Here is a 27925-nt window from a genome sequence, read left to right as displayed (position 1 = left end):
GGTTAACAGAGGCTTTACCATGGCTGAGGCTGCCAGGTTGGTACAGCCTAATTTACAAAGGTCAACTGTCAGCTCTATCATCAGAACTTTTCGCCAAGAAAACCGGTATGTCTGCTATAGCAACTTCACTTCAGATATAGTACTCTATTGTATAGATGAACAACATGTAATTGTCAGTTTACAGTAATGTAATTTGTAATACTTCAATATTGACAGTATATGATTGTCCTCAGAATTAACAGGAGACAACCTGGTGGTGGTCGCCCATGTGTTTTGACTGACCAGCAGGAGTTGGCTGTGGTGGAAATGGTCAGGGCAAGGAATGACATACGGCTGTCTGAAATCAAACAGGCTATTGAGAACAGCAATGACACCTTTGCCAATGTGCCACCAATTAGCCTTCCAACGATTGCCCGGCTTTTGAAGAAGCACCAGGTTTCCATGAAACAAATTTACTTGGTTCCTTTTGAGAGGAACAATGTCCGGGTGAAACAACTTCGTTCAGAATATATTCAGGTACAACACTAAACTGGCATGCAATTACTGTAACAGTACTGACAACTATTAGTTGTAAAAAAAAAACTAACTAAATTATCATTTTAGAGGGTGATGGAGCTGGACGCTGCTGTGAATCATCACAAGTATATTTTTGTTGATGAGGCCGGTTTCAATCTGGCAAAAACTAGACGCAGAGGACGTAACCTTATTGGACAAAGGGCTACCATCCAAGTCCCTGGACAACGTGGGGGAAACATCTCAATGTGTGCAGCTATATCTGAAGATGGTGTGGTTGTGGCTGTAGACCAGTTCTAGGGTCATACAACACTGAACACCTGATAGTTTTTTTTTTTTTTTTTTTACATGAACTGGAGCAGGCCTGTCAGGGAGAAGACATCGTCTATGTTGTTGTGTGGGACAATGTCAGCTTCCACCATGCACAGCTGGTTCAGGAATGGTTTCAAACACATCCTTGCTTCATGACCTTCCATGATCTTCCACCATATTCCCCTTTCCTCAACCCAATTGAGGAATTCTTCTCTACATGGAGGTGGAAGGTGTATGATCGCCATCCCCATGAGCATGTCTCCCTTCTTCAAGCCATGTGTGAAGCTTGTGGTGATATAACTGCTGGGCAATGTCAAGCCTGGATTCATCATGCCAGGGGACTTTTCCCACGGTGCCTGAACAACAAAGACATCCACTGTGATGTTGATGAAAATTTATGGCCCAATGTTAATGTTAATTTTGCTTATGTAAATGACTTTTGTGTGTGTGTGTGTGTGTGTGTGTATATAATTTTTTTAATGTCTGAACATAAGTGTAATATTTGCTGTGTAAAGTTTTACAGTTCAGTTACACTCATTCATCACCAAGGACAATTTGAAATGCTTACCTTGTATTATTTGCTCCTGAATGAAATGATTGGTAAAAGTACTAAGTTGAAAAAAAGCTCTTACTGTTTTGTTTGGGTGATTAAAGCAAATGTTCTCAAAATATATCCCAATGATCATGTGTTCTGAAACAATGATTAAGTTGAAAATATGTGCAAATACAATGAAATCATGACATCAGATTTGAAAGAATGACTAGTTGTGTTACAAATGTGATCAAATGTGAGTTTTGTACTGAGAGATTTGAAAATGCACACTTTAGTTATGAAAATAATACCAAACCAATTTAAAAAAAAACTGTAAATGTGCCACAAAACCAACCAATCACAGACTTGGGTGCAAAAATTCTGTTTGGCTGTTTTGGTCTCCAATCAGCTCGGTAGCTACTGCATGCTGGAAATGTTATTCTATTTTAAAATATGTAATTTTTTAAGACCATTGTTGGTTTTAATCTAATTTAAACCAAACCACTCCACTGGATTTAGCTACACTTTGTGAATATTTGATGTGGTACAGATGGAGAAGGCTGTGAGTCATTCCAACAGCCAGAAGCAACTTCTCCAGAACAGCAAAGAGGAGGTGGATGTACTCAAATGTTCTCTACAGGTCAAAGAGTGGGAAATGCAGGCTATTATCATGGAAAAACTGGTACTTCAGCTCAGGTTGGGCAATGCCCAAACCAATGAGAGGATGCTTGCAAACAGGGTGGTCAGCTTGGAGGCACAGGTTGGTATTGCTGTTTGAAGCACTGAGCAGAAATATGAGCACAGATATAAGCACGTACACTTCTTTTTCATTCTAATATGTTTTCTATCATTATATCTTTACTTTTAGTTGGGTTCTGCTGACCATACCTTTAAAGTGCACAATGAGACTCTGTTCACTGGAGGCAATGCATCAGGCTCATCCTTCTTTGACATCCTAAACACAAACTCGGGTGTTTCCAAGAGAGCACAAGAGAAGAGAGCCATCAACTCTGACAGCCTGGACCAGAGCTCAATGGAAGGCACCCTGAACTGTAAAAGGTGGGGACAGAAATGATGGCCTCCCAGAACTTTTTTTTTGTACCAGTGGGGGTTGGGGGAGTGGGTGGGTATGGGCGGGATTAAAATCATGGCTAGCCTGAAGGAGGGCGGGGCACAAAGATTAATTTATTTTTATTTATGACAATATAGAAAGAAAAAATACAGAACATTGTATTAATCTCTGAAGCTTGTAGGCCAATTCAAAGTATAAAGGTACCAGCAGGATTATTGCGTAACAGGAGAATCAAATGTAAGCACAAAGGTAGCCCAAGCACTGCCCCCCCCAATAAATAAATAGCTACATAAACAAACACTTTATTTTTGTGAAGAGGTCATTTCAGTTTGGAACAAAATATAGTAATGCACCAGATAAAGTTGCCTTGTAAGTTACAAATGTGTTACAAATGGAAAAGAGTATAGGATGACAAATGTATATGCTTGTTGGGGCAGTGTTTCTGACACCCCTTACTTTGCTGAGTTCCTAGGCTGAAACACACATTTTTCAAACTTGTCTTTATTTCAGTGTCAGTGACTCATGTAAAGTTTCATGACTGACTCCCGTGTGCTTGTGATGTTATTGCAGTGACAAAAAAGACCACAAACAGCTGCTAAACTACCTTAAACTACCTTTGTGGTAGTTGCAGTAGCTATCAGTCACCAGGACCATGATGAGCACATCACAGAGGACACCTTAGAAAAAATTAAAGAATAACTCGTGAAGGAAAACTCAAGTGCCCAGTGATTATTATTATTTTTTATTATTTAGCTGTTTTGTCTCTTTCTCTCTGCATTTACAAATCACTGCCTACACTTACTGTAGACCCTTCCAATAATTAACAAATAACTCTTCTTAATTGTAGGCAAATGTTATAAAACTGGATTACAGGATTATTTTATTTATATTTAATTTCTTCACACACCTTTCAGAAACCTTGAGCTATTTGTAAGTTTTCCTTTTCATCTTTCAGGACCTGTGCTGAAGATGAGATGGAAGTGGATTCAGCCCTAAATAATTCAGCTTCATCTTTTAAACTTTGCAGAACTAAACAGGTCATGAACTTTACTGGGCACTAGTTTAGCTCAGTGAGTGAGCAGGCACCAGGTGCCGCATGGCTGCAAGGTAGCGGCCTGGGTTTGAGTCCGATCCATGGCCCTTGCATGTTGCATGTCTTCTCCCTTAAAAAACAAAACAAAACAAAAAAAAACCTCTCCTGTCTGTCTATACTGTCTCTATCAAATACAAGCTAAAAAATCCTCCCCCAAAAAACCTTCACTCAAGACTACTGTGGATGAAATTCACACTCTTGCTGCATGTTCCCAATAACATACTGAAGTGGGCATATTTAAAAAAAAAACTGTACTTGGATTTAAAGTTTTTTCATAATCACTCTTTATATTAATTTTGTCATGTCACTGATAAAGAGTTCAATTTTTTTCTTTTAAACTGTTTTTAATTTCTGTAATACATTTATCTGTACACTGAAAAAAACAGTGTAATAAGTAAAGGTGGTCTTTTATGTTCTCCCATCTTATACTTTTTATTTGTCCATTGCACTTGAAGTGGAATGAAATGCTTTTTTCAGGTGTGCCAGGTTAGTTGGTTTCACCCCTGTATTGAGTTCTGTGTTTGGCACGGGCGACGTGTAGACGCGCTGTGTTGTGGAGAATGCTTACGCCCTTGCTCAGCATTCCTCTTCTCTGATTCTAAAGTGCCCTTTAGAGTTCTTACAGTGTTTCACAGTACCTGTCAGCATTTATTGTGGCCCCAACAGTCAGAAAGTCAACCAACAATACCTCCTTTTGGTCCCAAAGCACAGTTGCGCACTGCACGCCCTTGTGTGCACTATGTGTAGCCATACTCCGTGACACTACGCATCCACACGTCGCCTGTCAAATTGTCACTCTCCTGCAAAACTTTGGCTGGAACTTCACTGAATGCTTAAACCCTAACTGTGATTCTTACAGCACAATTTCTAAAACTATTAATACTTATAGCAAAACCACTCACCTAGTTTGCAAAGCTAAAAGCACAAACACTGCTTTGCACTCAGTTTTTTCCATTTTGTAACACACACTTTGCAAACCTGTAGCTACAATCCACTGCACAGCACTCTTTTTGCAGAACTGTAAACACAACTCACTGCTTTACACTCAATTCCCAAATGATCAATGCACTCCTAGCAAAACTATACACATTTACGGCCATTATTTACACTATTTTGCCAACTGTCTGGCACACTGTCACATGTGAAAACTTTTTTAGATAATTAGTTCACTTTGCAATCAGCCTAAGCACTATAATACAGACAAGCTCTGTCTGTGGAGTACAATGGAGGGAGCAGGAAGAGTGAGAAGTAGAGGAGACTGAGGAGGACGTGGAGGTGAAGAAGTAGGATGAAGAGGACGACAAGGACGAGCATTTCTGTATTAGGTCGTGTACTTGCCAGGTTAGTTGGTTTCATAGAATCCGAATGAAACAATTGAGAATCTGTGGCAAGATCTGAAAACTGCTGTTCACAAACGCTGTCCATCTAATCTGACTGAGCTGGAGCTGTTTTGTAAAGAAGAATGGGCAAGGATTTCAGTCTCTAGATGTGCAAAGCTGGTAGAGACATACCCTAAAAGACTGGCAGCTGTAATTGCAGCAAAAGGTGGTTCTACAAAGTATTGACTCAGGGGGCTGAATAAGTATGCACACCCCACTTTGCAGTTATTTATTTGTAAAAAATGTTTTGAATCATGTATGATTTTCGTTCCTCTTCTCACGTGTACACCAATTTATATTGGTCTTTCACGTGGACTACTGTAATTCATTATTATCAGGATGTCCAAAAAACTCACTGAAAAGCCTTCAGCTAATCCAAAATGCTGCAGCAAGAGTCCTGACAGGGACTAGAAAGAGAGAGCATATTTCTCCTGTTTTGGCTTCCCTTCATTGGCTTCCTGTTACAGTTTTTTCTGATTGCTTAAGCACATTTTTTGTAACTATTGGCTAATTTTGCAAAACTCTTCACACAAATAAGAAAACCTGTCACCCAATAATCAAAACATTGTAGTTCTCTTGCAAAAGCAAACACAGCTAGATTAACTCTTCACACCTTCGTAAAAATGGTGTTTCCGTATCAAACAGTACACACAAGCCATCATCTACTAAGCACACAATGCGCCAACTGCACACTGATGGTATGAATACAAAACACATCTGGCTTTTGCTTTCTCTGTGCACAAGGTAGGCTATGTCAGTTTGAGCTCATACTTCTGTCATAGATCCATAAGCATAGAGGGATCCAAACTTCAAGTACTGGTGTTTATTCAAACACATCAAAACAAACACAAGTGTTTATTTCCAAGTATAGGATTATTTGCAATCGCCATAATGACTATATGGGTTACTTGGTCTGCAGTGAACATGCTTCCTCTGCCCCCAGCATCTGGTCATCTAGCAATTCTGTAAAGTAACAATTTCAGTATTTTTACATCTATTGTATTGTTGTGTTTCTCATTGGCATACGGCAGTGCTACAAATCTTTGTGCGAAGTGACTGTACAACCGATTCTCATTTCAAGATGTCCTTATGGTACTTGCTACAGTGTAGCGGCTCGAGTTAGGCTGGACCCGTTGGCCAGCTACCCTCAGGGTCATTCCACGGTTGATTACATGGTCCACTATTGTAGCTCTGATGTCATCAGCAATTCTATTTCTTACTCTTCCTACCCTTCCTCTCCCCCTTCCTCGTCTTCCTCTTGCTCCTCCTTGTCCTTGTCGTCCTCTTCATCCTACTTCTTCACCTCTACGTCCTCTTCCCCGGTCTCCTCTACTTCTCACTCTTTCTGCTCCCTCCATTGTACTCCGCACACACAGCTTACCTGTATTATAGTGCTTAGGCTGATTGCAAAGTGAACTGATTATCTAAAAAAGTTTTCACATGTGACAGTGTGCCAGACAGTTGGCAAGTTAGTGTTAATGATAGCCATACATGTGTATACTTTTGCTAGGAGTGTGTTGGAAATTTGGTAATTGAGTGTTGTGCAGTGAATTGTGCCTACCGTTTTGCAAAGTGTGTGTTACAAAATTGCAAACTGAGTGCAAAGCAGTTTTTGTGCTTTTAGTTTTGCAAACTCAGTGAGTGGTTTTGCTATAAGTCTGAATAGTTTTAGAGATTGTGCTACAGGAATCACAGTTAGGGTTTAAGCATTCAGAAAAAACTGTAAATCCAGAATTGAATTCAAAATCCTGCTCCTCACATACAAGGTCTTAAATAATCAGGCCCCATCTTATCTTACAGTTTTTCTCGATTGCCTAAACACTATAACCAGGCCTCTAAACTAAAATTTCAAAACCGTAACGCTATTGTTCAAAAAGCTCACCCATTTCCCTGAACTATAAACACTATTCCCTGCTTTGACACATCACTCAAATTTGGTGAACTGTTACTGCAAAACTCTACACACAAATCCCTACATTTTACAGTGCTTACACCATGTAGTCATTTAGAAAGCACTAGCATGCAATAATGTTAACTTAAGTCAGCATAGCTTGAGCTCAATTAGCACACAATTAACCAGGTGGAAACACTAGGAGTCAAAATTTAGCACACACCAATCAGAACCTGCGATGGATAGATAAAAGGGCCAAAGTCAGCTCATTCAGGTTTGAAACAATGGATCCAAAGAGATGCAAACGAAGAGGACGTGGTGGAGAAAGAGGACGTGGTGAAGGAGGAGGACGTGGTGGAGGAAGAGGACATGGTGAAAGAGGAGGACGTGGTGGAGGAAGAGGACGTGGTGGAGGAAGAGGACGTGGTGAAAGAGGAGGACGTGGTGGAAGAGGAGGAGGAGGTGGTGAAGGAGGTGGAGGTGGAGAACGACGGCGACAAGGAAGGGGAAGAGCAAGGGCACGAAGACAGTCAGTCTCGGATGAAATTCGAGCCACTTTAGTTGACCATGTCCTTGTCCATGGGATGACTATGAGGGAGGCTGGGCAACGAGTACAACCAAATTTGAGTCGCTTCACTGTTGCCTCCATCATCAGAACCTTCAGGGAGGAAAACAGGTAGGTGTACTTGCAGTAAGACTGCTTTGTACAGTAACGTTTAAGTTACTGAACTTATGTGTCTTGAGTTTCAGTATGTTTCCATTATTTGCCTGTAAAATGAATGTGTGACAGTTACAGTAATGAGTGCTTCTATTTTTGTAGGACACAGAGACGACCACCTGGTGGAGGCAGGTTAAGGCTTTTGTCGGAGGAGCAAGAGAGGGAACTTGTAAACATGGTAATTGCAAATAATGTAATCCGCCTGCAAGAGATTCAAAGGAGAGTGATTGAGGATGATCATCTTTTTCGAGGCATAAATGCCATCAGCCTCTCCACAATTGACCGCATCCTCCGAAAGAATCAATTCCGGATGAAACAGGCATACCGAGTCCCTTTTGAACGAAACTCTGACAGAGTGAAAAACCAACGTGTGGAATATGTTCAGGTATGAGTTTTGATACTGTATAAAGTATTGTGTACCATCACAGCATGGCAGTTTATGCTGCCATTTCAGCACTCTTGAACTGTGGTTCAGGGTACCGATTGACTCTACTGTGTTATGTGTTTTGCAGAGAATCTTTGAGATTGAAGGACGGCCTGTTCCCCATGAAATAATCTTTGTGGATGAGGCAGGTTTTAACCTGACCAAAAGAAGGAAAAGGGGGAGGAACATAATTGGCCATCGGGCTATTGTAAATGTCCCTGGTCAGCGTGGGGGGAATGTCACTATGTGCGCAGCCATCAGCCAACGAGGGGTACTCCACCGCCATGCCGTACTAGGACCCTATAACACTATGCTTCTCCTTGCTTTTCTTGATGGTTTAAGACAACATATGTTCCAGCTGGACTACAGGGAACCAGCACAGCCAGAGCAGCCTCACTACGTTGTTGTGTGGGATAACGTCAGCTTCCATCGCGCTGCTCTGGTTCGTGACTGGTTTACCAATAACCCAAGGTTTTCTAATATCTTTCTGCCTGCATACTCTCCCTTTATAAACCCGATAGAGGAGTTATTTTCGGCATGGCGGTGGAAAGTGTATGACCGAGAACCTTATGTCCGTGTTCACCTCCTTCAGGCCATGGAAGAGGCCTGCCTAGACATATCAGTAGATGCATGCCAGGGGTGGATCAGGCATGCAAGAGGATTTTACCCCCACTGCCTGGCTGGGGCCAATATAGCCTGTGATGTGGATGAGATTCTCTGGCCTGACCCAGACCAAAGACAAGATGCTGAGGTGGGATAATGTTTCTGGTGTGTGTTGTACTGTATAGTACATGAATGACAATGTGCCACTGTACATACATTGGTTGCGTCTTTTGTGTTTATCATGTGACAAGGGTTTTGAAGGGGAGAACCATAAGCAACCTAATTGTTTTGGAACTATTGTTTTGAATTAATTGTACCAGTGTGCAAAACTGTTGTAGTGTGTGTGTTTTTGAGGGCTTGTGTTTGATGTCTGTGGGCAAAGTTTGGTTTTTCAGCAGGAGTGAATAGTTTTGGGTGTAGAGCTTCATTTTGACCTGGAAATAGGATGTTTGGGAAATTGAGTGAGATGTTATGGATTTGTGTTTACTGTTGTGAGGATATGAGGCGTAGTTTCAAGAAATGTGTTTTAGCAATCGAGAAAAACTGTAACACAAGCCATCATATTAATAAGCACACAATGCACCAACTACACACTGATGGTATGAATAAAAAACACATCTGGCTTTTGCTTTCTCTGTGCACAAGGTAGGCTATGTCCGTTTGAGCTAATACTTTTGTCATAGGTCTGTAAACATGGAGGGATCCAAACTTCAAGTACTGGTGTTTATTTACACACATCAAAACAAACACAAGTGTTTATTTCCAAGTATAGGATTATTTGCAATCGCCATATTGACTATATGGGTTTCTTGGTCTGCAGTGAACATGCTTCCTCTGCCCCAGCATCTGGTCGTCTAGCAATTCTGTAAAGTAACAATTTCAGTATTTTTACATCTATTGTATTGTTGTGTTTCTCATTGGCATACGGCAGTGCTACAAATCTTAGTGCAAAGTGACTGTACTAACCGATTCTCATTTCAAAATGTCCTTATGATGCTTGCTACAGTGTAGCGGCTCGAGTTAGGCTGGACCCGTTGGCCAGCTTCCCTCAGGGTCATTCCACGGTTGATTACATGGTCCACTATTGTAGCTCTGATGTCATCAGCAATTCTATTTCTTACTCTTCTTACCCTTCCTCTCCCCCCTCCTCGTCCTCCTCTTGTTCCTCCTTGTCCTTGTCGTCCTCTTCGTCCTACTTCTTCACCTCTACGTCCTCTTCCTCGGTCTCCTCTACTTCTCACTCTTCCTGCTCCCTCCATTGTACTCCGCACACACAGCTTACCTGTATTATAGTACTTAGGCTGATTGCAAAGTGAACTAATTATCTAAAAAAGTTTTCACATGTGACAGTGTGCCAGACAGTTGGCAAAATAGTGTAAATAATGGCCATAAATGTGTATAGTTTTGCTAGGAGTGCATTGATCATTTGGAAATTGAGTGTAAAGCAGTGAGTTGTGTTTACAGTTCTGCAAAAAGAGTGCTGTGCAGTGGATTGTAGCTACAGGTTTGCAAAGTGTATGTTACAAAATGGAAAAAACTGAGTGTAAAGCAGTGTTTGTGCTTTTAGTTTTGCAAACTAGGTGAGTGGTTTTGCTATAAGTATTAATAGTTTTAGAAATTGTGCTGTAAGAATCACAGTTAGGGTTTAAGCATTCAGAAAAAAATGTAATACATTTATATTACCCAATTTCCTTCAGGGCCAACCTTTGGGATCAATACTTTTTTTTTTAATTGAATTGAATTGAATTGAATTGAATATGTAACTACATTTTTGTGAGTAATTTCTGACTGAATTCCTGTTATTACTGCAGCCCACCTGCAGTATTTTTTGTGATCCACCAGGGGCCCCTGGTAAAATAATATGATTTCTTACAGTTTTTTACAGTTGCTAACAAGCGTTTGTCCAAACAGTTGTCACATTTGCAAAACTCTAAACACAATTAGCACAGCATCGGTCTGTTGTGGCCATACCATTCACACATTTCATGTCGTGTTCACCCAATATGCAGTCAGTGAACACATTTCCACAATGCTTACATTTTCTTAACAGACAAGCTATACCTCCCAGCAAAATCATGAACTGTTTTTGTAGTATCTACGAATGTTAACACACAACATCCCACAATAGCAAAAACAATATTCCAAACCTTAGATACAGTATAAAAACCTCTGCTTCTGCAATGATATGTCGGTGGATCCGACATACCAGGCGGTTTTATCCCAGGTGCATCGACTTGGATAACATCAGATGTGATGTTGATGAAAACATGTGGCCTAACCCTGAAGATCGCAGAGATTAGATGCAAATCTTTTGCCTTTTTTTAGCCCCCCTCCCCCTCCCCCCATTTTTATCTTGGCTTTTTGCTGTTGTTTTTTTGTTCAGAATGCTCTTGTGTGTTTCATGGATATTTTGTTCACTGTAAGCAATACTGTAAAACTTTCTCTGTCCTATCATACCGTGTTTCTACTGTACCTCCTGTGGTAAACAGTAAAGAAACAAAAACTTGTTTGCTTTTTACTGGAATGCTTTTGAATGTGAACATTACTGTACATGTGGACATACAGTTACCAACCAAGACATTTCTGGTGTCAATATGGTGGATTGCATGTTTCGCATGCAAATACCTGTGAAACTGAAACATAAATGTCTATGCAGTTTTTGTAATGTCAATAATAGCCAGTATTTTGAAACCTGGTGTACTTTGATTGACTGCATGTACCTTGTGAAGTGAAAACAAGTGTTATTCTTTGACAGACTAATTTCATTTTGAGTCAGATTTATAGTGTTTTTGTACAGTTAGTGTGTGCAGAGAAAGATGTGTTCTAATTTTGAAATGAGGAGTTAGTATATATTTAACAAAGTGTATTTTTGGGAAGGATATTATCCATTTGGCCAATTGTGTTTTGTAGGTGTGGGTCTGTGTTAAGAGTTTAGAAAAAGTATCTGAAGTATGGGTAGGCGCTTGTTAGCGACTGTAAAAAACTGTAATACTGAAACTATGTAACATTTATATACAGTGTGTGTGTCACAGCATAGGAGCACCATTGGTGATGGTACTCTCACCTTTTCTCTTCACCTTGTACACTCCTGACTTCCAGTATCACTCTCGGCTGAGTTGTCTTTAAAAAAAATATTCTTGTATAAGTCTGCAGCTGTGGGGATTTGTCAGAGGTGGGAAAGAGACGTTACAGGGAACGTGTGGATCACTTTGAGATTACAATCACTTCCAACCGTAAGAGATGGTGACAGATTTTGGGAAGACCAAGGCCAATTTAAATAATTTAATTTTTACACTATTTTTTCCCCTATTTTTTTTTAAAACCACCTTGCTGTTGCTGGTGCAGTTTTCTTTGCGCACAGTTGTAAAAAGAAATGCACCAGGGTAGCAAATTCAGAAGTCTGGCTTACACAAGAAAACACTCTGTAACCCTCTACAGTGAGTTAGGGATTTTCTTACTGGTTAAATATTCTAATCAATTTATGTAAATACATATTTATAATCTATTATATTGAAAAATAGTTATAATAAAAATAATATATCACAATGAAAAAGACAATATTAGTAATATTTCAAATTATTTCTATTCATATTTTCTCACACGCCATTGCTGTTTTACATTAAAAATAGTACAGTACATATTTAAAGTAGATTATGATGTTTGGCAAATGTTGCACTGAGACCCCAAAAGGGGTAATTGTTAATGTCAGGCACCAGAAAATGATGTGACATGTTTGAGGATTTTTTGCAATAAAGGTGACATTTATTAACAAGGATATTAATAGAACAAAGGTAAAAACCCCGAAACCCCAAACAAAATGAAATAAAAAGAATGTATGATAAAACTAAACAAAATGCAAATTCATCTACCTGGTACCAAAACAAAAGACCACAGTATAAAGAAACATCAAACAAATCTATTTTCCCCCAATAAAGCCTTTAAAAAATATCAGATTCAATCCTTTGACCAAGTACCTACTAAAATGCACAACAAACTGATAATAACAAACCACACTGATAATATGTGGGAACTCCTCTTGGTGCCTTTTGTTGGACAGGCCAAAGATAACACAGTTTAACATCCATTAAATTGTATTTTTGCACCTCAAGGCGATTCCCAAAGACGTATTTGCTACACAGCATGCTGAACTTTTAACAAAATATAAGGAAATGGTACAAGTGGAGGACAAAATTACTAGTGACAGGCCTAAAAACAATCTACAACAGATGAAAGTATCTGAAAGTCACATTGTTATGAGATAGGACACAAATCCAGCAAAGACCTGCCACAGGTCCTGAGAGATGTAGCTGGCCCTTTAGTTGATCCTGCTGTTCAATGAAGCCTCGTCAGGAACGGTCTCAATGGAAGTGACTGTCGAGGAGTCATTCTTAAGAAAGGGAAATGGGAAGAAAAGCCTGAGGTATTCAACATTATACAAGAACTGAAAAATCAGTGGCAACAGGTGTGATGGCGTGATAAATCCAAATGTGAAAATGCTGGCTCAAATCATTGTTGGTGTGTATCAAGAAGGTCAGGAGAGAGGTAAAGCACTGAGAGTCTGCAGACATCTGTAAAACATGGGGGAGGCTATGGCATGGTTTGGGCCTGCAGATAGGCATGTTGGTGATCTTGTCAAAATTAATAAATTTATGAACAAAGAAAAGTACCATCGGTCTTTGATCCATGGTGCACTACGATCTGGAAAGCATCTGATTGGCAACAGCTTCATTTTTCAGCATGAAAGTGAAACATTGCCAATGCAGTAAAAGCATACCTTAATATCAGAACCTGGATCTCAACATTATTGAAACAGCGTGGGATCATCTAACAGACAACAGAACAAAAGGCAAAAACAACAAAATTAATTTAATGTTCAAAAGCAATGAGTGGTGTCATTTCTTTATTTCCTTCATTGTTAAGAGACACCATACAATCTTTTTATAGGTAGATAAAAGCATCATGTTTCAACACTATAAGAGACTAAAATCTTCTGCTTTCAGGCTGTAAGACTAATATATTCAGATTTTTCAGCTATCGCCATCATTATGGCCAGGCCTTAATTATTATTTTTTTAAGCATGAAACTGACAACAATATTATACCAGACTGTTCTTTAATGCTCACCTTGACAGATGAAAGGTAGTCTGTCATGGCAGTTGGCATCCAGCAACTGAACTTGTTGCTCAGTCAGGATCATCTTTGCACAGTGGTTATTTGAGTCAGCTATGCTGCTGTTCCATTTAGGATAAATGTCTTTGGACCTTGAAATCCACATCCACTTCTTATCTTTGCCAAAAACTGAGCGTTCCAGGCCAATCCACACCCCTCGTTGCAGGTGTGTCTCATTTTGCAGAAGACTTTTCACTTCATCATTCACTGTTCGGTTGGTGATTTCAACCAGGGAGGTGTAGTCTGTCTGGCATTGCTCCAAGGCATCAATCCAACTTTTGCTTTCATTGTAGAACTCCAGGTTTGTAACTTGAGACAAAAAAAAGAAAGAAAGAAAGTGACATTTAACATAGGCTAACACTACAACAGGCCACAGTTTCCTGCTGTCTCCTTATTTATGCAAAGCTCTGCTGACTCACCCTGATAGTCAGGAATGTTTTGTATAGATTAAAGTATTGAGTCTAAGGCATTATAATATATTAACATATACTTTAATTAACAAGGTAAATGACTGCTTCCAGGCTGAAATATAAAAAAAATTCCACCTGATGTAGCTGTACGCCTTGTAGGGACAATAACATTGCAGGGTTGATTTGACGCTGCACATAAGAAAAAAAGTAAAAATGTAAGCTTTAAAAACATATTTCAGTTTTACAAAAGAAAAAAAATGTTGTAACTATACAGTTTTTTATTTGTGTTTTTTTGTTTTTTTGTGTTTTTTTTTTTTTTTAGGAAAGGTTGATTATGTTAAAAAAAAAAGTACTTGCCTGTCTGAGCATCTATACAGACACTGATATTGTATTCTTCATGAACATTTTGAAAATGTATCTTTACTGTTTTTTTATCTGGCTTAGACACTGAGATGTGTTTCTTTCTTCTGTTTTTTCTTCTGAAAGAAAATTACAGAACTGTTTAAAAAGCATATGACAAACATGATTTTATAAGAGATAACACATCTGCATCTTCTGCAGTATTTTATTTAAAAAGCTAAGTGGACAAAAAACATATTTACCCTAGATTACAGTTAATGGTAGAGGTAACTCCGCTCTTGCAACGTCCACAAATTTTATTATGACCAGAAACCTCTACACACCCTGCAGAAAACATAACAAATGAATCTACATGAAGAGGCACTGCAGGCACCTTTAGAAATGTCTGTGGCACTTCAGATGTTGTACTTGCTGAATGAATTTGTCACAGCAAGTATACTTTAAAATCCATTTGCTGTACACACTTCTTTATTACAGGAATAAAATAATTTTTAAGCTACTAAAATATTTGTCAATAGACAAATATGCCGTGAAGTTGAGATTTCTTACCATTTTCTACCTCCACAGACAAAAGAAAATGGTCTGTTTTGTATGTGATTTTAGGACATGTGTTAAGATAGTCCGTCATCCCAGTGCTACTGAGTTTAGTGGCTTCCAGTGTGACTTGGTTGACTCTGGGATCATCACATTTAAATTTCCAAATCCACTTGCCAACTGTGCAATTGCAATTTTGTGTAATCTTCCATCCAACAGTGCACAGATCACAGGGAGTGATTTCGATTCCTCCATTTGGAAACTCTTTCATGACTGAAACACAGGGCAGCAGGCTCACTGCTGTAGGACAGGAAGATCACATCAGGTCTGAGTACAGTTTGCGTTTAGTTGTTTGCTAAAGTGAGACTTTTCTTCTTCTACAATAAATATACAGTAATTCATAGTTTTAAGGAAAATATAAAGAAAAACATGTGCAAAAGTCAATATTTTTGTAACTACTCTTTTTTCATTGTCCTTTCATCTATTTTCCTTTTTCCAAAACGTTCCCATGCCATAGAAAGAGCCAAGCGATGGGATCAGTACCACTGTCTGTTAGATCTCTCTCAAAGTGCACATTTATTTATTTATGTATTTTAAAAACATCTTTGTTTTATTATATATAGATACATTTGTTTGTTTAATGCATTGGTAAATAAAATGAATAATATAAAGAAATAGATACTGGCAAACAAAAATCTAGGGTCAGATAAAATACAAGAAAAAAGAAACAAAATGTGCCATGAAAATTACAAACAAATGATCTGTCATTCACATACTTTTGAGAGATGAATGACGGTGATAAAATGTGTTAAAATGGATCTGCATGGCTAGATCCAGAGTAATTATAACCTTTCAAGCAATGTTTTAAATTATAAGTAGTTACTGTTTTAACAATGAAAAGTAATTTAGGTACATACCTAGCAGTAATGATAGAGTAATCACATGTGCCATGGTCTGTAACATGCAAAAAAAAGTAGAAAATTGAGTGCTAATTAATCATCATATCAAGAGTTTATTTAGTTTATTTATGAAGTTTATTTCAACTTCAGTACTTACAGTCTTTGCAGAGATCTTTGTTAACTGTAAATATCAGGTAAATATCCAGAGTGTTTGAAGAAACCTCCCCACTGTCCTCTGGCTTGTTGCTCAAGTCCAAAACGGAAATTCATGGAAATGTCAACAGGAGTGACTTTGCATTGCTGATTATATCATCATGTAAATGTGTTCCCATCCTCCTCAAATCCAATAATGAGGGGTTTTTTTTCCCTTTAAGGTACTGTGGATGTGCAATATTACAAATTTAATAAGGTGAACCAATTTGATTGATTCAGAAGAAGATTTAAATTTTATACTGTATCTTGCTTAAGAAAATCCATACAGCACAAAAAAAAAAGTTTTTTGTTTTTTGTTATTATCCATCCATCTTCATCCGCTTTATCCGGGGCCGGGTCGCGGGGGCAGCAGCCTAAGCAAAGAGGCCCAGACCTCCCTCTCCCCAGCCACCTCCTCCAGCTTATCCGGGGGAATACCAAGGTGTTCCCAGGCCAGCCGAGAGATATAATCTCTCCAGCGTGTCCTGGGTCTGCCCCGGGGCCTCCTCCTGGTGGGACATGCCTGGAACACCTCACCCAGGAGGCGCCCAGGGGGCATCCTTGTCAGATGCCCGAACCACCTCAGCTGGCTCCTTTCGATGTGGAGCAGCAGCTGCTCTACTCTGAGCCCCTCCCGGATGGCCGAACTTCTCACCCTATCTCTAAGGGAGAGGACAGCCACCCTTCGGAGGAAGCTCATTTCCGCCGCTTGTATCCGCGATCTCGTTCTTTCGGTCACTACCCACAGCTCGTGGCCATAGGTGAGGGTAGGGATGTAGATCGACCGGTAAATTGAGAGCTTCGCTTTTACACTCAGCTCCCTCTTCACCACGACGGACCGGTGCAGCGTCCGCATTACTGCAGCTGCAGCCCCAATCCGTCTGTCGATCTCCGGCTCCCTTCTCCCATCACTCGCGAACAAGACCCCGAGATACTTGAACTCCTCCACTTGGGGCAGGAACTCATCCCCGACCCGGAGTGGGCACTCCACCCTTTTCCGGCTGAGAACCATGGCCTCAGATTTGGAGGTGCTGATCCTCATTTGCGCTGCTTCACACTCGGCTGCGAACCGTTCCAGTGCGAGCTGGAGGCCCTCACCCGATGAAGCCAACAGAACCACATCATCTGCAAAAATCAGAGATGAGATTCTGAGGCCACCAAAGCGAAAGCCCTCCGCCACTTGGCTGCGCCTAGAAATTCTGTCCATAAAAATTATGAACAGAACCGGTTTTTTGTTATTATGTTAGTTTTAATTGCAGGTGTTCAGTAATCATCATTACCCCATAAATGAATGCACAACATGCTAAATCTCGCAGTGGTTGCCCTGAAAGTGTAGTTGTTAAACTATGAGGACTTTCGAAGGACTTCTTTGCCACGTTAGCTTAAAGCGAGTTCTAACGCTTCTCTCAGCTCTGAAAATATTTAGATTTCATTTGTTGTTATTTGTTTCTATTTGTCATTATTATCTGGTCCTTTTATCAGTGTGGTCCCATTTCCAATCAACAGCTAAGTCCACATTAAATTTTCCATTTTTCTCCAAGTTGAGAAAAATGTCCCTGTTTCCACATTCAGTGGTGTTAGAGGTAGATCGTATGCCTAGTCAAATAGGAAGCAAATATATCCTTATCAGTTTTGATGTTACAAACAAATGTATCACATAACCAGGGTACACTGGAAAAAAGCCTCTTTCATGTTATGAATGACCAGTTCATCCATCACTACATGATTTCTGTTGCTGAACTGACTTAATACAATATGTTTAAATAAATGATGCTGACTTTTGACCTTTAGGGATCTGATAGTTTACTATACTTTACAGAGATGTGAACAGATCTATAAAACAAACTATGTTTAAAATATTCTATTTTTCCCCTCTTGCAAAATTTAAGATCTGTGTCTAAGCTGTTCCATGCACAGTAACATATAACCACTTCATGTTCTAAATCTACTAATAAAATGTACACTCCTTGCAACAATCTCAATGGTAACAATGATAATAAAAACAGAACTGCACTTATAACCTTTATTTCTTCTTTAATAGTGGCCAATATATTCATTTATATTTATTGGAAGCATTTAAAGTATCTGTACTCTGAGTTGGCGGATGGGATTAATATTTTTTCACTTTGTCTGATTCATCCCAAACATGTTCTATCAGGTTGAGGCCAGCATTAAGAGATCCTTTCACTGGAACAAAGGGGCTGAGCCCAACCCCTAAAAAACAACCCTACACTATGATCCACCAAACATTATACTTTGTACAATGCAGTAAGACTAGTACCATTCTCTTTGCAACTGCAAATGGTTGCCTCAGGAAAGGCATCTGATTAAAAGCTCATTGTCAAGAATGAGACTGCCATAATAGATTGGTGGAGGCACGCCCACCACCAGTGCTGTCGGCCAGCAGGGTGTTGGTGGACACTATGACACGGTTAGCTAAAGACAAATGCAAGGAATAGGGTGAGATGGAGACAGATGATCCACTGTGGTAACCCTTAAAGGGAGCATCCCAAGAGACATATTTATATCTTTGTATGTCACAGAAATCTTATATACAGTCTGGTGCAACTAAACATGACACAAACAACTAGAGCCTGAACTGGATCAATATCACTTGAAGTATGAGTATTTATTTTGTTGAGCTATTTTAATAAAATTCAGAAAAACAGACTTACAAGTGTACCTATAACTAATAAGTTTCCTTGGTAACTTTGGATAATGGTCTAATCCGATAGAGATGGATTATTTTTAGTAATTGCTGAATTTGAAACTGTTTTCAGAAGCATGTGTCCATAAAAGAAGAAAACCTCACTTGAAGTGTGAGAAGGTTGATTTACAGTAACTTTAACTCATTTTGTGGTGGTTTGTTTCTCTACTAGCTTGTTGGTGGATCTCACACAACACTGTCTCACATTGTGACAGAACAACATGGTGTGTTTCTTACATAAACACACAAATAGGTGTCCACTCTTCTTTTAAACAGTACGAACAGTTTAATAATTATACATTTTAATAAACGTTCTCTTATGGAAATGCATTTTTCTTTAAGTTTTGATTTAACTTCTTTTTTGGTTCTTCTAAATTAACAGATGGTGCAAAGGATGAAAATCTGAAGACTGGTTCATTCACAACAACACAGACGAAACACAATTTATTTTAAAAATCATCGTCCGTTAGGACTTCTTTTTACAGGCATCTTTAATTTTTTTTTATTGTATAAATGTTGTTAATAAAATAATTTAAATGATCTGGTTTTTGCTATCAGATTGATCTACATGAGAATTTGTTTATCACACAACAACTTCATTTTGATGGTTAATATATTTGTGATTAATGAAAGTTTAACTACGTAATTTCACTGCTAACCTATAAAACCAAGAGTGCCCAACCGCGGCTCTCGTGCTGTTTGTGGTTGTCTTTTTTTTTAATGTGCGTGTGTGCTTTGTTTGTGTTTAATCTGGTATTTTCATCAAATACGCCTGTGCATGTGAAAAAATACCGCAAAGTTTTCCAGTAGGGGCAACATCATTTGAGTATTCAAATTATGTCATGCTCGCTCTCAAAACAGCAGGGAAAAAATGCACAGCAAAAAAAAAATATGAAGAAGAACACAGAATGTTTTTAACAGAGTGGGAGAGTTTTTGTTGTTGTTGTTGAATGTAATGGCAAGTCATCCTGCCTCATATGCCAGGTGTCATTAGCGCATTCCAAAGCTTCAGATCTTCATTCAGCATCACTTCAGCTCAAGCCATGCTAACATCGACCAGGAATTTCCAAAAGGGACTGAACTTTGCAAGCACGAGTTGGTCACTTTGAAAAGTCAGGCAGAAAAGCAGATACAGTTTTTCCAAAAATATACAAAGTGCTCTCTCTGACCTTCAAGCATGTGCTTATTTTAATTTTGCAATGGATGGGAGTTGTGACACACAAAACAAGCCTCAGTTGGCAGTATTTGCATGGTCTGCGTCAAATGAGTGTGTGATCAAAGAAGAACTCCTTGATATTGTGCCATTAAAAGACACACCCCGAGCCATATAGGTGAAAGAAACAATGATGGCTGTGTTTGTGAAAAGCAAATCTGCACATACCGAAACTAATACAATAGCTACAGATGGAGCTACTGCAAAAAAAAAGCTATTCACAAAACAAACTTTATCTTAATAAACAAATGTTTATTAAGATTTTGATATAAATGAAAAAACACAAACGGACAACACACCAGCAAGGACAAAAACACAAATAAGGCAAAAGATTACACTGCAGCAACAAAAATACTACTTCAACACTGACAATAAACAGAAGTAAAACGCTGCGATCGATCAAAGAGAACTTTGTTTTAATACATGATCTAAAAAAGGTTGTCACACATCAAAGAACTTACTAAGTTTGCCCTCTAATGTATACCTAATCCTCTCCCTGTGCAGTAGAGCAGTCAGTTCTCTTAGCCACATTTTGAATTGAGGCACAGTGCCAGACCTCCAGAGAGGCAAAACAATTTTCTTAGCAATTATCATTCTGAACAAAACTGTAGTTTATGCAGCAGGGCGGAGGTGTTAAAGATGAAGAGGAAGACTCAAACAATGCAGTTATTGGGTCCGGCTCTAATGTGTAATTGTACATATCAGAAAAACATTTAAAGATGTCCAGCCAATAGTTGGACAATTTGGGGCAAGTCCAATGAGTAAGAGAGCCTTCTCCAAGTTTACAACGATCACATATAGGACTAAGAGAAGGAAAAATCCTGTGCAATTTAGTTTTTTAGTAATGAAATCTGCGAAGCACTTGGAATTAAATTAACTGAAGCCTTGAATTTATAGAACAAGAATGGATCCTACACAGACTCCTCTCACACACCTCATCTCCAATTTGCAAACCCTGCTCCTCCTCCTGTCTTCAAAAAGTCAGATTTACAATTCAAATACTCAGAAAAAGCGTTCATAAAACCAGAAACCAACTTTTCAGAATCCTGGGAACTAAAAATTGACCCCTCTTCCGGAAGAGATGGAAAGTTGAGGACACTCTGACGAACATAGTATCTTATCTGTAAATAAAAGAAAATGTGACGCATGTAATATATAAGTCTTTGAGAGTAAGTATACATTTTTGTGTCTAGACCTCAAAAGAGGCATCTAAACATGAGGGTAGAAATGCATGATTACAATATATTGGAGTATGAATCGAAGTGTCTGGTAGAGCACAACCTTTTTTGATCCGACAGATTTTAACGCAGTTGTACAAAATCTCACTAGCTAACTGCAGGGGGTACAGAGTGGTTCCCAATCTGCTACCCTGCTCCATAATCCATAATAATAATAACAGATGTGACCCACAGAAACAGTTGGGAAGACAATCAAAAGATCAAACAGTCTTTTGACCAAGCCAATAAGCTCATAATGACAGACCACACTGATAATATGGCCTTAAAGTGGACAGGCCAAAGACAGCACAGTTACAGGCATAAAATAGTATTTTTGAACCAACAAGGTGATTCCCCAAGAGCTGTTAGCTGGAATGCTAGAAAATCTGGACATGGCGAGCGGTGGTTCCTTAACAATATTGAAGAAACCAGACAAATGAAGAAAAGAAGTGTCAGGCCCCTACAGCAGCAGATGAACAGTATTGTGTCATTAAGAAATAGCTTTATGACTCGAGCTTAATGAAGAGCTTTGGATGTCCTTCAAGACGCTTGGAGAACTATTCCTGAAGACTACTTAGAGAAATGACAACAAAGCTTAACTAAGACAGTTACATATAGAGCTGTAGTCAGAAGTTTACATAAACTCACTGGGCATGAATGGTAAGGTAATTTTGTGTTTTTAATGATTTCGTTGATCTTATTTGTACACTTTCCTCCCAGTGTGAATTAGAGAAAGAGAATCCCAATTCATGTTTTTTTAAGTCATTAAAGATGTATGCTATACAATGTTTACACCCTTTCTGGCACATTATTTGACATGTCTCCATGACAACAGTTCAATGTCTAGACCACAGATGCTTTGTTTTTGACTAAAGCACAGGTCCTGCAGTTGTTGATGACTGAATCCAGAGTTTTCCTGTTACTTTGAGTAGAGGTCACGAGGGCCTTCTCCAAGATCTGTAAAAAAAACAACCAAAAAAAAACCCCAAACCGCAATATTAATTAAAAGTTAATAATATCCAAAAATATTCTTTCAGAAGAAGCTTCTGCTTTCAGGCTGTAAGACTAATATTTTACATTTTTGCATCAACATCATTATGGCCATGTCTCTTTTTTAAATGGAAAAAAGAAAGAAAGAAAAAGAAGCAGAAAACTGATAACAGTATTATACCAGACTGTTCTTTAATGCTCACCTTGACAGATGAAAGGTAGTCTGTCATGGCAGTTGGCATCCAGCAGCTTAATTTCTTGTTGCTCAGTCAGGATCATCTTTGCACAGTGGTTATTTGAGTCAGCTATGCTTCTGTTACACTCAGGATAAATGTCTTTGGACTTTGAAATCCACATCCACTTCTTATCTTTGCCAAAAACTGAGCGTTCCAGGCCAATCCACACCCCTCGTTGCAAGTCTGTCTCATTTTGCAGGAGACTTTTCACTTCATCATTCACTGTTCGGTTGGTGATTTCAACCAGGGAGGAGTAGTCTGTCTGGCATTGCTCCAAGGCATCAATCCAACTTTTGTTTTCATGGTAGAACTCCAGATTTTTAACTGGAGACAAAAAATGCAAAGTGACATTTAAGATATGCTAACACTACAACAGGCAGTGTTGGGACTAACACGTTAAGTAACGCGTTACAGTAACTACGTTATTATTGTGGTAACAAGCACGGTAACTAGTTATTATGCCAAAATCAGGAACGCGTCAATCGTTACTGGGATTTAGATAGGGTCGTTATTCGTTACTTTGTGTGGTGGCTATCGCGGACCTTCCACAGATTCAGCAAAATTAGCAAGTGGTGGAGGCCAGTAGGTGGATGAGGGAAAGGGGAGGCAGGAGGAGCCGGCCGCCGGTCCAAGCGTCAGGTGAACTGAACTTCAGGTAAGAAGTTATGACCTGCAGTCTATCTGGGTCAGATATAAACCAAGTTTAGGAGTTTATTTTCGTTGTGCTGACTTTTTCGTACTGGGTACTAGCTAGCATGGAGTTTCTATACAGCTGGGTGCGTGCTATGATGTTACTGATGTTGAACTTTATTTTGTTCATAAGGTTAATTATTAGAGTTGCCAGCCATCCCCTAAAAACGGAATCGTCTCATGGTCAGAGAAAATATTACGCATTTCGTATTGAGCTGAAAAGGAACAGTTTGTCCCGTAATTCAGCTAGAATGAAAAAGACACAAAGCTGGAGTTATTCTGTCTTTGCTGCACAGCTGCCTCTTCTTCTCTCATTCACTCCCCCTCCCTCTCCTGTTTCTACTTCAATCATGAAACTGATCAATGATCAGCTGATCGGCTTTTCTCTCTTGCTTGTTTATCGCCCACTTCGTGCCAGAAAGAAGAAACCAGCGGAGGTCGCGTTAAACAACAACAGCGCGTTTAAGCTTGATCAGCTGTTGTTAGAATGTATTTAATATTAATTTCTAGTATCAGCTGATGTTTGCTGGAGTCAAAGCTGTAAAAGCTGCTGGTCATGATATCGGTTTGGTTATCTGGTGAGAGGGAAACATGAAGATGAAACCAGGAGATGTCCTTACTGGATCATCAGAGCTGAACAGGTGATGGAGAAACAGGTTTACCTTTTAGGTCACATGAATGAGTTGAAGGGAAGTTATGAACTGTTTCTGAGAGACAAATAACACCAGGATCCTTTTTTAGGTAGCTGACAGCTGGTAACTGTCCAGGGGCGGATCTAGCAAAGTTTTGCCTGGGGTTTTCGTGTTGGATGTAAAAAGCGCACATGACGCTGTGACGTAGGCTAGAATCATGGTGGTGGTCAATGATGGTCCAGGCGTGGGATTTCTCTCGTGGAAATATGCACATTATCTTTTCCTTTCTATTGGTAGGTGGCACAGTGCACTTGTGGCCAGTAAGCGAGCTAGAAGACTGGTAATCTCGCGGGGTATCCAGTTATGGAAGCGGCGCATTAACAAGAGAATTCTGAGTAAAGCCAAAGTTACTTTCCCTAGTAACTAGTTACTTTGAAAGTAACGAGTAACTTGAAGTAACTGAGTTACTTTTGATAGAAGTAACTAGTAATGTAACTAAGTTACTAATTTAAAGTAACTTACCCAACACTGACAATAGGTCACAGTTTCCTGCTGTCTCCTTATTTATGCAAAGCTCTGCTGACTCACCCTGATAGTCGGGGATGTTTTGTATAGATTAAAGTATTGAGTTTACAGCATTATAATATATTAACATATTATTTTATTCACATATTGTTAAAAGTAAATGACTGCTTTCAGGCTGAAATATAAACATTTCCACCTGATGTACCTGTATTTGTTGTAGCAACATTAACATTGCAGGTCCTTTGATTTGAACCTGCACATAAGAAGAAAAAGTAAAAATGCAGGCTTTAAAAACATATTTCAGTTTTACATAAGAAAAAAAGTCTTGTTGTAACTATACAGTGTGTAAATATACATGTATGTATAAAATTTTTACAGATTCATCTTATGTTGTATTTGTTTTCTTGTTTGTGGAAAAAACGCATCAGTTTATTGTTTTGCACATCAACAATTTACTTTTGTTGTTTGAGAAAGAAAAACTATGTAGCAAATTAAATTCTTAAAGCTGCTCTTTGGAGGAAAGGCTGATTGTGCTGATGAAAGTACTCGCCTGTGTGAGCCTCTATACAGTCGCTAACACGGTGTTGTTGATGAAACCTCTGAAATTTGAGCTTTACTCTGTTTTGGTTTTGCTTAGGAACCGAGATATGTATCTTTTGTCTGTTGAAGAAAACAGAAAGCTGTTTTAAAAGTATGTGACAAACATGATTTTGCCTATGAGGTACCAATCTGCATCTTCTTCATCATCATATTTAAAAACAGATATAAATATATTTACTTTTTTTTTTAAAGCTGTTACATTTTGTGCCGGCAGTAGTTGAAGTTCCAGAGCAAGATTCACAAATGATCTTATTGTCACTCGTATGATTTAAATACCCTGGTACATGGAAACAAAACACATGAATGCTCATCTATAAACAATATAATATGCATCAGGTTTTAAAGTTCTTAGATTTCATTTTAAAGTCAGTCTGCCGACTTTAAACCAGCGATAAAATCATTTTTAATGTGTTGTGAATTTTAGATTTCTTACCATTTTCTACCTCCACAGACAAAACAAACATTTTTGTTTTGTATGTGATTTTACGGCATTTATTAGTACAGTCCTCTGTCTCAGTGTAATTGGCTGTGGCAGTTGCTTCCAGTGTGACTTGGTTAGCAGTCGGCCCACAACATTTAAATTTCCATATCCACTTTCCAGCTGTGCAATTGCAATCATGTGTAATATTCCCTCCAACAGGGCACAGATGATAGGGAGTAAATTTGATTCCTCCATCTGGAAAGTCTCGTATGGCTGAAACACAGGGCAGCAGGCTCACTGCTGTAACACAGGAAGATCACATCAGGCCTGAGTACAGTTTGCATTTAGGTGTTGACCTGTACGTTGGAAACATACCTAGTAGTAATGATAGATGAATCAGACGTGCCATGGTCTGTAACATGCAAAAGAAAAAAAAAAGATAGAAAATTGAGAAGGAATTGATCTTTCACATTAAGAGTTTATAAATAAAACGTTCACCTTCAGTGCTTCCAGTCTTTGCAGAGATGACTGTTAAATATCCAAAGTGTTTGAATAAACCTCCCCACTGTCCTCTGGCTTGCTGTCTTTCTCCAGAATGATAACTCAGAGAAATGTCGGCAGGAGTGACTTTTTATATTGCTCTTTATATTATCATATTTTTGATTAAATAAACACAAATGTGTTCTCAGCTTCCTCAATTGGAATAATGTTGCTTTTCCCCCCTCTAAGGTACTGTGGATGTGCAGCATTACAAACTTAATAAGGTGAATCAACTTGACTGATATAGAAAACATTTGGATTTTAAATGTTGTTTAAATGTTGTTAAAGCAAAAAATCCACAAAAAAAATATTTTTTTTGTTACACATTATTATTATATTTGTTTAAATGGAGGTTTTCCTGTGATCAGTAATCGCCTCCAACCTGTTTCATGAATGCACAGCACATTAACTCAGCGTTTGCTCTTAAACTGTAGTTGTTAAAATCTGAAGGCTTGCCTAGTCAAACAGGAAGCAAATATATCCTGATCAGTTTTTATTTTGATCTTATAAACAAATTGGGTATGTAACCAAGGTTTACTGACAAAAGTCTCCTTTATGTCATCAGGTACAGAAACTGGTAATAAATAACCAGTTCATTCACCACCACACGATTTCTGCTGCTGCATTAACCCTCAACTTAATACTTTCAATAACTGACACTGACTTTTCACCTTAAGGAAATCGATATAGTCCCCATTCTATACAGCGATCGAAACAGATCCATAAAACAAACAATTTCAAATATAGTATTGTTTTTCCTCTTGCATGATTTTGACCTGTGCCTACACTGTTGTAAAGTTTTAAGTACACTCAGTACAACAACCCGGATGGTAATTGGACATGTGTAATGACAATACAGTTGAATCCTAATCCTTTATTATGTCGGCCCATTCTTTGTAGCTATAACATCTTCAACTCTTCTGGGAAGGATTTCTGAAGGGTTTAAGAGTGTTCATGTTCATTTCTGATCATGCAAGCAATTGTGAGGTCAGACACTGATAATGGACAAGAAGGCAATCCACCCCAAAGGTGTTCAGGTCGAGGGTCAGGACTCTGTGTAGACCAGTCAAGTTTGTGCACTAGTGTGCAGTCATGTTGGAACAGGAAGGAGCCATCCCCACGCTGTTTCCACAAAGTTGGCAGCATGAAATTGTCCAAAACGTTTTGGTATGCTGAAACATTAATTCTTTCTTACCCACGATACAGTCAGAACAAAACCCAGACTCATTGATCAGATTGCCAGTTGGAGAAACATGATTCATCACTCCAGAGAACACATTTCCACTGCTCTAGAGTCCATTGGCAGTGTGCTTTACACCACTTTATCTGACATTTTGCATTGCACTTGGTGACATAAGGCTTGGATGCAGCTGCTTGGCCATGGAAACCCATTCCATGATGCTCTCTATGCGCTAATCGGAAGGTCGGGTAAATACTTTGAAGTTTGGTAAAAGTTTGTGATGGTGAGTTTGAAGTGTTACTAAAAACAAACAGCTGGACGAATAGTTTGCAACACATTAGTTTAACTGACAACAACATGGTAACATTCTTGGGCATAAAAAGGACAGGTGGACAGATTTCACCCTAGGTGTGCGAATGGCGTCTGTGACAGATTGGTATACCCCACTATCTCTTGAATCAAGATATCGCTGAAATAAACACAGTTTGCATTTTCTTAACTTTACATTTTATTATTAGCACAGAATTAATATTCTTTAGTTTTTTGTTTGAGAGAAAAATAAAATGTTATTTCTTATAACCGCTCAGTTAAATTAGCCAGATATTTAGGTTTTTAATGACAAAAATAATACATCGACTCTTTACATAGAAGCATCTTTGACAAACACAGGTACTTCTGAGAAGTGGTGGGTAAATGGTTAATTTAACAAGGCTTGCAAATGATAGTAACCAAAGTAGTTTTCCTGTGAAACACAACACTACAGCTACAGCATACAAACATACAAACAGCATATATACTGTTATGAGTTCAAATATTGGGGATGGAGACAAGAGAAAAAACCACAATAACAACACTGGTCCGGCCGGGTTAAGTC

The 27925-nt window shown here is 38.8% G+C and overlaps 1 protein-coding gene across 2 annotated transcripts; it reads right to left on the bottom strand.

The window, feature by feature from the left end:
- Positions 1 to 12101: 12101 nt before the first annotated feature.
- On the bottom strand, positions 12102 to 16171 carry LOC146693668 (uncharacterized). Of its 2 annotated transcripts, XM_085478795.1 has the most exons (9): positions 16066 to 16171; positions 15927 to 15963; positions 15025 to 15309; positions 14718 to 14799; positions 14473 to 14594; positions 14251 to 14304; positions 13661 to 14014; positions 13312 to 13361; positions 12102 to 12924 (listed from the first exon to the last, which is right to left on the bottom strand). In XM_085478795.1, the coding sequence occupies exons 2-8, from the start codon at positions 15958 to 15960 to the stop codon at positions 13339 to 13341; spliced, it is 954 nt and encodes a 317-aa protein (XP_085334921.1). In that variant the 5' UTR covers positions 15961 to 15963; positions 16066 to 16171; the 3' UTR covers positions 12102 to 12924; positions 13312 to 13338. The 2 variants fall into 2 exon arrangements, with proteins under 2 accessions (XP_085334921.1, XP_085334920.1); XM_085478794.1 differs by having other exon boundaries at positions 12102 to 13361.
- Between the last annotated feature and the right edge of the window lie 11754 nt (positions 16172 to 27925).

Source organism: Copadichromis virginalis, linkage group LG14 (assembly GCF_057382275.1).
Source record: "Copadichromis virginalis isolate Kocher_CV1m ecotype Utaka linkage group LG14, C_Virginalis_male_GT1.1, whole genome shotgun sequence".
Taxonomy (NCBI): domain Eukaryota; kingdom Metazoa; phylum Chordata; class Actinopteri; order Cichliformes; family Cichlidae; genus Copadichromis; species Copadichromis virginalis.
This window is presented reverse-complemented; position numbering and strand designations above follow the sequence as displayed.

Coding starts and splice junctions, on each gene's coding strand:
- LOC146693668 (XM_085478794.1), bottom strand. CDS start 15,960: ATGGCACATGTGATTACTCTATCATTACTGCTAG. Junction 14,305..14,472: donor CTGTATAGATGCTCAGACAG/GCAAGTACTTTT, acceptor TCTTATGTGCAG/CGTCAAATCAACCCTGCAAT. Junction 14,015..14,250: donor AAGGCGTACAGCTACATCAG/GTGGAATTTTTT, acceptor TTTTGTCTCAAG/TTACAAACCTGGAGTTCTAC.